The 9,859-nt window shown below is 43.3% G+C and overlaps 1 protein-coding gene across 3 annotated transcripts; it reads right to left on the bottom strand.

Annotated features, from left to right (window-relative positions):
• Nucleotides 1–278: 278 nt before the first annotated feature.
• On the bottom strand, nt 279–7,373 carry LOC100279320 (uncharacterized). Of its 3 annotated transcripts, none has more exons than XM_035959532.1 (16): nt 7,132–7,373; nt 6,836–7,059; nt 5,251–5,416; nt 4,928–5,150; nt 4,680–4,756; nt 4,127–4,314; nt 3,621–3,718; nt 3,070–3,203; nt 2,844–2,978; nt 2,232–2,652; nt 1,910–2,031; nt 1,645–1,764; nt 1,337–1,567; nt 1,057–1,248; nt 849–960; nt 279–775 (listed from the first exon to the last, which is right to left on the bottom strand). In XM_035959532.1, exons 1-16 carry the CDS (start codon nt 7,356–7,358, stop codon nt 530–532), a joined length of 2,916 nt encoding a protein of 971 aa, XP_035815425.1. In that variant the 5' UTR covers nt 7,359–7,373; the 3' UTR covers nt 279–529. The 3 variants fall into 3 exon arrangements, with proteins under 3 accessions (XP_035815425.1, NP_001145813.1, XP_008647710.1); NM_001152341.1 differs by having other exon boundaries at nt 283–775; nt 6,836–7,040; nt 7,132–7,344; XM_008649488.3 differs by having other exon boundaries at nt 299–775; nt 2,232–2,601; nt 6,836–7,040; nt 7,132–7,366.
• Nucleotides 7,374–9,859: the final 2,486 nt, after the last annotated feature.

The raw sequence follows: 9,859 nt of genomic DNA, 5'->3' as shown, positions 1-9,859 counted from the left end.
GCCCTTAGTCTTTTGGTGGTACACGTCTTCGTTCTTGCTGTAAGATACAAAACATGGATGGATGCAACTGAATTCAAGGCTTTTTGGGATGGACTAGCTAGCTTGGGTGGTTGGATCGATGGGGGATGTAAATTACCGTGTGTATCAGATTGATTGTTATGGTTGATTCCATATGTGTTGTATAGTACACAAAGCCTTCACTTGCTGTGCGATCGACTGAGAAAGATCGTCTCGCCCAGCTGGCTTTGGTTATTTATAGATGAATGAAATCAAACACCTGCTGCACAACAATCAACTATTATTGCCAAAGCTAATCCCAGCAGCAATACCACCTGCTGCACAACAATAAATTGCATGCACGTGTTGGAGTAATTGTTTCAGGGAAGTGTCTATAAAACACCTGCTGCTAAATACATGGAGTAATTGTTTCAGGGAAGTATCTATAAAACACAAAGGCTGGGTCGGTGAATGGCAATCTGTTGCTCTGTACAACCTTCCACAGAAGAGTAGAAGACAGAACCCCACCGGTCTACTGCGCAGCAGCACCCACAAGCAGCCTCTCATCTCCAATGATCCACCTCGTCAGCTGGCTCGGGTCCTCTGCGAGTGCTCCGCACGAAGGGATGATGCTCAGGTCCGACCCTATGACCTGGTAGTCATCCAGCGCGGCCTGCATTTCGGCCTCCACCCGTGCATCGCCGAGATCCACGCTAAGGGCCTCCGCGTAGTGCCGCTCTTTCTCAGGGTCATGCTCAAAGGGATCCATGACAGCTCCCTGCATTACCACATACATAAGTTTATGAAACTCCTGTATTCAGAACCAAGATGACAGCCATGGAGGCGCTTACCTGGCAGAGCTCAGAATAGTGCCTGTAAGCCCCGCTGTTTTCATCTCGGTCATATAGCAGTGTTCCGCCATACCAGCCATTCTCTACATCCGCTGTCGTGAATGCAAGGTACCTGCATCATATCGCAAAGAAAACGGAATTTCTAAAATCATCTACAAAGGAGCCATTTTTTTTTAAAGAGCTATAGTAGCAAATTTTATGGAGTCACCTTCTGAAAATGTCCTCCTCGCATGATTCAACTGAGGAGGATAGCCAAATTAGTTCCCCACAAAGAGACACATTTGACTCGTCTCTGTTCCCCTCGTTCACGTTTTCAACCGGGGCAACTCTTGCGGTTGAAATTGTCTCCGTATGCTTCCTTTGACCAAACAACCAGTTGGGGCTTTTAAGCTGTATCTCACTGAACCATAAATGGATCCTGTCAGAACAACATCACAAAAAATAAATTCAACCAAGAACCATATGTGACGAGGGGGTAAACCGCGTACGCTGCATCTGGTGCCATTCCAGAAGTTCCAACACCTCCACTTGGCTTTAGATCAGCGTCACAATGAAGCCTTACATTCCTTATAGAACTACATGTTCTTTCTATAAGTTTGTCGAACGAAGTAAGCTTCTTCCGTGAGAAATCCTCTTTGCATGCTGGGACAGGGCTCAATATGGTCCCAGGGTTCAATGCAGCTCCAGACCCCACGAACACATTATTTCCAGGTGCAGAACTGTGAGTTACCATCTTGTTAAGGGTATGAAAATCATTGTATCATAACAAGTGAAGCAAAGAACCACTAAAACTTGCCTCAAGTGGTAGCTATCAGACATAAGATCATCCCCAGCTGTCGTCACATGAAGATAGTAATCAGTATCCAGCTCCCAAAGAGCTGGTTTTCCTTCTTGTGGTTGAAAATACCCCAGAAATCTGATAGTACCACCAAACTAAGAATTAGTACCCCAGAAATCTGATTGCACCCATGGCACTAGACAACTCAAGAGCTGGTTCACTCACTACCTTATATGTTTAATACAGTACATCTATTATGATAAAAGCAACACGATAGACTTACAGATTTATAGCATCCTGCTTCTCACCATCAGTGTAGGCATTACTGTAATACCGTTTAATTGATTTCAGGAACTCCCGAGACTGAGTAGTAGCCTTCCATTTCCCTTGCCTCTCAGGGAAAACCTGAAATTGTGTTCATTGGACAGTACTGGATGTCTGAAACCAGGGAACAGCCAAAGAGGCGATAGCAGATAGCTCTCTTATCTGAAGTTCTAAACCCCAAAACCGAAAAGAAAATGACTTCTGGAATTTGGATCCTATGGGCATTACAAATGACTGGCAGCTACTCTTTATTTAATATGTGCTAAAGAATATTTACTGACCGTGTTATGTGCCGCAGATCCTCCATACTGATGAGCAAGTGCATCACCCATGCTCTGGTACATTTCCATCAAAGCAGAAGCAATGCTGCTATCAGGGTGGATTTTTAAAACATCTGTCAGTCCCATTGCATGAAGTTGCCTCCCCAAAGCAGCAAGGCCATATGCATACTGAGCAACATTTGTGCGATCCAGGCAATCTATGCAATTTGTACGGAGCACTCCAGTTTGGTAACAGGGAGTATCACCAAGAAACTCTTGTTTGTTAGCCTGATTTCTCATATCTTGAAAGCCTGTAGAACTAAGTGCCTCAGCATTACTAGAGAGCCTTGAAAGATCTCCAGAACTGGCCCTTATATCAAGGGAGCCATCCCTGAGCCTTGAAAGATCTCCAGAACTGGCCCTTATATCAAGGGAGCCATCCCTGCACAGAAAGAAAGCATTGCCTACATTTAGTATTGGTAGTATCCCTAGTTGCTAGTGTGGTATTCACAGATGATTAACCATATGAAATTGCTCCTTGTATTTGATATCTCAATTCTCGGATAAAAATCTGTAGGATACAATGGTCCTATTTGTTGTAAGCTATGCATTCTTTCTAGATTGCATGTTTACCTTGCAGTGCTAGTTCGACTAAGCTGAATTAACCTTTTTTTCTGGACTTTTGGCTTTCCGCTGTAGTAAAACCCAGTGAGGTCCAGTGCTTCACCCGCAACTTTTCCTAAAACACCCAGTACATTTGCAGATTTGCTGAAAGGTAAAGTGTGAAACATCAAACATCAGCATGTGAACAAGCACTAGCTTGCAAATGTTTGAAGGTAGCCAAGAAGCACTTGAAAACCTTTTAGCAAATTTATGAAAATCCCAGTGGATGAATCTCAACTTCTTCTCCTCTGGGACATTTTGATTAAGATATTCAACAGCTCTACAATATTCACGCCTGAGCATCATTTCACGTGGCCTTTTTTCAACAGTCTACATAGAGAATAGAAAATATTGATGAGCAACACATGGAAGACAAAAGTTAACATGCTGATTGTCCATACAAAGAAGTCAATGAAGAGTAGCAGCTAGTCACACAGCTACACTAGAAACTAACATGTCCAAGCAGAAAAGAGATACACATCGTTCAGTTAAGTTTTGACTCCCAAATGCATAGAGCTGCAATATAGTGTAATTTCTAATGGAGAGGCATGAAGAATAAATTTTCTCATAGATATATGAGCACACAAAAATGAATATTGTATTTTTAGACAAATGTCAATGTGTAACTGTAGCAGCCAATTCATATGCAATTCAAGAGTTAGGGTTAAAGTCTCAGATGCACAACTAATCAGCAAGTGAAGATATTTGGGAAATTGGGAATTGCAAAAATAAGTTGCAGGTATGTACCTTTATCAAATTAAGTATTATGATAGGATGTCCATATCGCCGGGCGAGATCATCAAAATGTAATTTTGTTGCTTCATATGTGGGATCATATCTCTGCACTGCAACAAAATTTTAAGGTGAGAAAGAAGTGATATTTTTTGTGTTGGATGTATATGTTCTCTGTCATGTGTGGGTTTTGTGCATATTTGCTATACCTGAAATGTATATACTTGGGCCTAGATCCTCATAATGAAAATGAAAACAGGTGCTACTCATAATAAATTTTATTCATTTCAAGACCTAAAAGAATAGTCAATTTGAAGTTGAAGAATGCATCTCAAGAACATTCTCAGATGTGCAAGTCTGTTATTCTACCATAAGGAAATAAAATCTTGAAATTTTGTATGAATGTGAGTGTGTTATTCTACCATAAGGATAAAACCTTAAGATTTTATATGAATAATCCTGCAATCAACTATTATGGGTTGGTCTGAGATTATAATCAATGATTCACAACATCTACTAACCAAAAATATCAGGCTTAGGACTAAGTCGAGATGCCTCTTGTGACCAAAAGAGAGGGATTGATCCTCGCATCTGTACTACGGCACTCATTCTTCCCTTCCAGGAACCAGCCTCTTCTTCAAAGACTATCTGCTCTGTTTCAACATCATTAGCAACTTTTCCATGGTCATTCACACCTCTTTTCAAATACCTAGAGAAACCGTGTAGCGGTAGTAAATTTTTAATTGAACAAAAATAAGATAATGCATAGCTCGCAGCCTGGCAGAGCACATATAGAAATTGTGCCAAGCAGTAAGTAAATGAAAAATGACAGGAAATTAGTGTTGATTTGAAAGGTTTTGCATAAGAATGATGGATCCAACAAAGATCTTACATATATGAGTTCTAAGTTTTTTGGAACAAGGTATGCATTTGATAACTCAACAGCAATAAGAGAATAATATAATCAATGGAACAGAACATAAGCCTCAACAATGAGTAAATGATTCATATTACACGAATGAAAAAAGAAAATAAAGAAGTATGGCATGACTAGAAAGCAAAACAAAGAATTACCGTGTCCCGGCGAAGTGTCGGGATCTTCTAGAGCTGAGAACAACATTTATCTCTCTGCCAAAAATTGATAGCTTGACCTGGAAAACAAATAGAAACACTTAATTAGGCATTATGCAAGATTCCCCCTTCCCCCCACCCCTCTCCAAAATAAAATGGAGGTCATCAACGAAGCCAATTTCCAAATCTCATAAACAGAAAAGGTTTCGGAGGAAAAAACTTTAAAAAGTGGCAGATAGTTTATAAGTAACCTGCTTGAAGTGCCCATGGACAAGAGCTACTGTCCAGAGAGTATTGTGGCACCTTGAACGTACTGGCTCTGTCAGAAAAGTGTTCCAGACAAACAAATTTTCATAAGGCATTTCTTTCATCCCTGCAGAAGTAACACTCTGTTGCAGGCTCTGCATAATTGGATATGTGTAGCTATAGAAGAAATCCTTGGTGAGATCAACACTAGCCAAAAGCTTCTTGTACCTATTGTTACAGAAGTATAAGTTCCTTAATTCAGCAAATGTGTGGTAATATGTGCATACTCAAAAGTGTGAAACAGCACAGGAAAAAAGATTCCTTATACCTCAGCTCATTCTTAGAGGTCGCAACATCTGTTTGCACTGATGAGTGTGGGATGGTGATCATCTGGCTCTCATCTATACAATATATAGCATGCCCGCAAATGCAACCGATTTGACGGCGTTTGGTGACTAAAATCAGGTAGTATGACTCCAGGAACTTGATGCAACCTACATAGCAAAACGAAACAAGAATCTTGAGAACAAGCGCAAGGCTGTAGTTCGAGTGTAGTCAATAGTGACTAACTTCATGAGGACTTACAAAACCAACTAAGAAGCTTACAGGATATTGTACATAGATATAATATCAATAATGAGAATGGCAGAACTATCTGGAAATGGGAAAAGACTGGCAGTTTTTCTGTGAGATCAACTTATAGACATCTCTGCTAGCATGGCTGCATGAGTTTGGGTGTAACTTCAATTTTTTTTTTTTTTTGGAAATCTAAGATACCCTTAAAAGTCAAGGTCTTCATGTGGTTGGTCCTTCAAAATCCCATCCTCACTAAAGATAACTTGAGCAAATGTAAATGGCAGGGTGATGTTACTTGTGCCTTTTGCACAGAAGTATATGCTATGGGGTTGGCAGCGATCTGTTGGGCAATTTGGAAATGCAAAAACACTGTGTGTTTGTTTTGATAACAAGGAAATCAAATCTCCTACTGAAATTGTTTGTATGATTTGCTCCTTCCTGAATTATTGGGCAGGTTTGCTGAAGGGAGAGCTGGAGACGCAAGTTTTGCGAGTGTAAGCTGCGAAGACGCCTTGTTCTTCCACAAGAAAGAGCTGGAGCTGCAGAAACAAGAGGATCGCCAGCTGGTGCCGTTTGTTGGTAGCATCGTTTCTGGGCCTGCATGCCGTCTGGGCTGGAGCTCTGTATGGAACTCCTGAGAGTGGCCTTGGGTGACCTTTTGGTCGTTGCTGCATTTCACATCAGTCGTAGCGGTAGTTTCCATTCTTGGGGCGGATCCCTCTGTTATCAACTTCATGGGCATGCTGGGTTTAGTTTCTCGTTTTCATATTCATCTTTGCTACTCGCTAAAACTCTGTAATTTTGTTGCTTTGGTAATGAAATTTGGTCTTTAGCAGTGTGGAAAAAATAGTGACTAACTTGAGAAAAAAACATAAGGTACATAAACGGCATCCCTCCCACCCTCCTTGAACCATCCTGATCAAACGAATCGAATCCTAGCATTTGAATGTGAAACTCATATCAGTAAAGCACTGAGCAACATTCCAACTGTTAGCAAGAGATGCAAGGGACATTGGTAACACAGGGTGTCCGAGTTATCTTCATTGTGAAGTAGTTCTGCAATGAAAATGAATCCCTGGCATTCTCTGGTCACCTTATTCGTTGAAAGGGAACATTATGGAATTCCGAACAGAACACATCTGATGAACTACTGTATTTATACCCCCACCCACCAACCCCAAAAAAACTAATACTGTCTATCTTATCTAAGGAGAAGTATAGCCTACGAGAGAAGCTGCGATCTAACTAGTGTTGATAATCCAATTTTCCAATACAGAGCAACAGAGGTAGGTGCATGAACAATGAATGCAACTGAGAAAAGGGACTAGGGGGCCAACCTGCGATGCCGTATGCCTTGGTGACGAAGGCGAGGCCCCCGGTGGATCGGTTGCCCTCGTCGATCCGCTGGAGGAGGCTCTTGACCTCCTGCAGCGAGTACCAGACGGGGTCCTCGCTTACGTTGAGCTCGGAGGGCTCGGAGCGGTCGATCTTGAGCACCCGGAACCAGCGCTTCTCCCGCGAGCTCCCGATCACGTAGAACCTCTGCGTTCCAGCAAGCAACCTGGGCGGATGAGCGATTCCACTCGGATGGAGGTGGGGAACCAGGAGGCAGGTGGTGTGGTGAGGTGCTCACCGCGCGCGTCTCGTAGAGGCGGAACTTCTCCAGGGTCGCCGCCAGCGACGGGTCGTCCGCTTCCGCCGCCATCTCGCGAGGTGCCGCCCCGCCCGGCCCCGGCTCCCTCTCTCGCTGGCTGGCTGGGACCTCCCGTCGACCGCGCGCGCCACGCGAAATGGATCCAGCCGAGCGCCCGAGCCCCCAACGGACGAGGAGACGAGAGGAAAGGCGGAGAAAGCGCACATGTCCGATGTTGCACGCTACCCGTAAGACTAGCTCCAGCAAGGAGCTCTAAAGGGTTCTGTACCCTAAATTTAGAGGACGAGGACGTCCTCTACTCCCTCCAGCAACGTCCTCTAAACAGTCCTCTAAATTTAGAGAACGCTGCCGGATCCTCTATATGTAGAGTTTCTCTAAACGATTCTCTATCTATTTGAATAGATTAAACAACCGATTTAATAAAACTAAAATATGTACAATACATTTGAAAGTATGACAAATACGTATGTACAAAAATTAAAAAATTAAAAATGTCTTTAATATAGGTATTTACATATAGAGGACGTGATTTAGAGGACGTTGTTGGAGAGAAAGTAGATATAGGAGATGGAATCTTTTAGAGAAAACTGTAAAGGACGGATATAGAGGATGTATATAGAGGACGTTGCTGGAGACAGTCTAACCCAACACTGGTAGCGTATTCATTACGGAATACGTGACCGTGAGCTTGAGGATAACTGGTCAGAATGGATCCTACTTATGTCTCGTTCGTTTCTGTCGGATTGTACCCGAAATCGTTCCAGCTAATCAAAGTTTATATAAATTAAAGAAGCAACCCGGTTAGGAATCGTTCCGACCCACCAATCCAATACAAGGCCCTAGTCATTGTTCGTTTGCGGGATTAGTGGATCGGAACGATTTCTAACCGGATTACTTCTCTAATTTATATAAACTTTGATTAGCTGGAACGATTCCGGATGTAATCTGGCGTAAACGAACAAGGCCTTAAATGGGCCGAACTGGGTCGTGATTCTCACTCCATTTTGTGGACATTCACACAGACACAGTCCTGCCCTCCCTCCATTCTCCATACATCCGACACAGCTAGGAGGTCAGAAGAGGTTGGCAAAAGACAGGCCTATGGCTTCACCAGGAACCAAATAAACCCCCAAGCAACCCTCAACGGATTACTCGGGGCTCTGGTGCTATATCATATTGATGTGCTTGCGCGCACTCGGGCTTCTGACCCTTGGCAAGGAAGCCACACGAAGGCTCGGGGGCTACTGTCGGGTATCATAATAAGGGGTACCCAGATCACAGCCCTAAAGTGCCTAGACGCTTAAGCAAGAAGGGGTCATAAGGAAAGACGCTCTCAACCTTACCAAGGCACAAGGGACCCAAGTCACGACTCGTCCGAGGCCAACCACGGGTAGGATAAGCAATCACTACTTGCCCGAGGGCAACCTCGGTTGGGAGACGCAGTCACGGCTTGCCCGAGGCCAACCCCGGGCAGGAGACGCAGTCACGTCTCGTCCGAGGTCAACATCGAGCGGGAGACGCAGCCACGGCTCACCCGAAGCCAACCCTGGATGAGCAGCGTATTCCGACTCTGCCCGAGGGCGTCTGGGGCGATGCACCGGAAGGTGCCCAATTCCACCGACCAACTCTGCAAGGCGGACCGACCAACCAACTCTCTGCCGACCAACTCAATGTCAGGCAACCGAGCGAGTCTGCGAGATGGGGCGAACGACCAAGTCCCCGTCGAGTGAGTCTGCGAGACGCGACGAACGACTGAGTATAACCCATTGTCTCAGTTCTTTGCTCGAGTCTTCGTGATCTACCATTTAAAAGTGAGTCCACGCTTGCATCCCACCGAACACAAATCTATTGTCCTCCTTCGAAACCACGAAAGGGTGCATGGCATACAATGGCCAATATAATTCCGACGATGCTCCACTAGCGCTTCTACATAGTCATGAACATAAGCTAATTATAATAGATAACTAGAGCATCTCTAGCAATTAAGCGTAAAAATGAGTCCATAGAAATTCAATCCAGGCATCATAAGAATATAAGATAGAACATGATTTTAGAGAGGGGATCTAAAACTAGTTCATAATTAAAATATTTTTTTTATCCAGTTTGCCTTCCTAAACTTTCAACTTTGTCTAATTTATTTTGCTAACTTTCAACTTAGTATAATTTACTCTGCTGATATGGCACATCAGCAGAATTATATCAAAACCACTCAGGGCTTGTTCTTGTTCGGTTAGCTCTCAATCCATGTGGATTGAATGAGATTGAATGAATTTAAATCTCAAACAAGTCAAACTTCTTAATTTTTTCAATCTTATCCAATCTATGTGTAATGAGAATAATCAAATAAGACCTCAAGGTGCAAAAACAAAAGATATTAAGAATCGAGTGGGTCAAAAGAAACTGGTTTCAAGGAGCAAAATCGGATGACCGTGATACTTGAAGGAGATGAATTGGACTTTTCCCTATAGAAATCATTAGGCTAAAATTGCAGAGTTTTTAAAATATGGTAAAAAAAAGCGGTCCTCTTATAAGTTAGCCAGTCTCTGCTGCCTTTGAACTCTTTCTTGATTTTTTTCGATCTATAGACAGCTCAAAGTGGGTTTCTGGCATGCGTTGCACAGTAGCTTTTCCCAAAGACAACGACCGACCACTTTGGTGCCCTGTGGCCGGCAGCAGCAGTCTGAATCTACTGAATAGCTGCAGCACG

This window comes from Zea mays, chromosome 6 (genome assembly GCF_902167145.1).
Source record: "Zea mays cultivar B73 chromosome 6, Zm-B73-REFERENCE-NAM-5.0, whole genome shotgun sequence".
Taxonomy (NCBI): domain Eukaryota; kingdom Viridiplantae; phylum Streptophyta; class Magnoliopsida; order Poales; family Poaceae; genus Zea; species Zea mays.
This window is presented reverse-complemented; position numbering and strand designations above follow the sequence as displayed.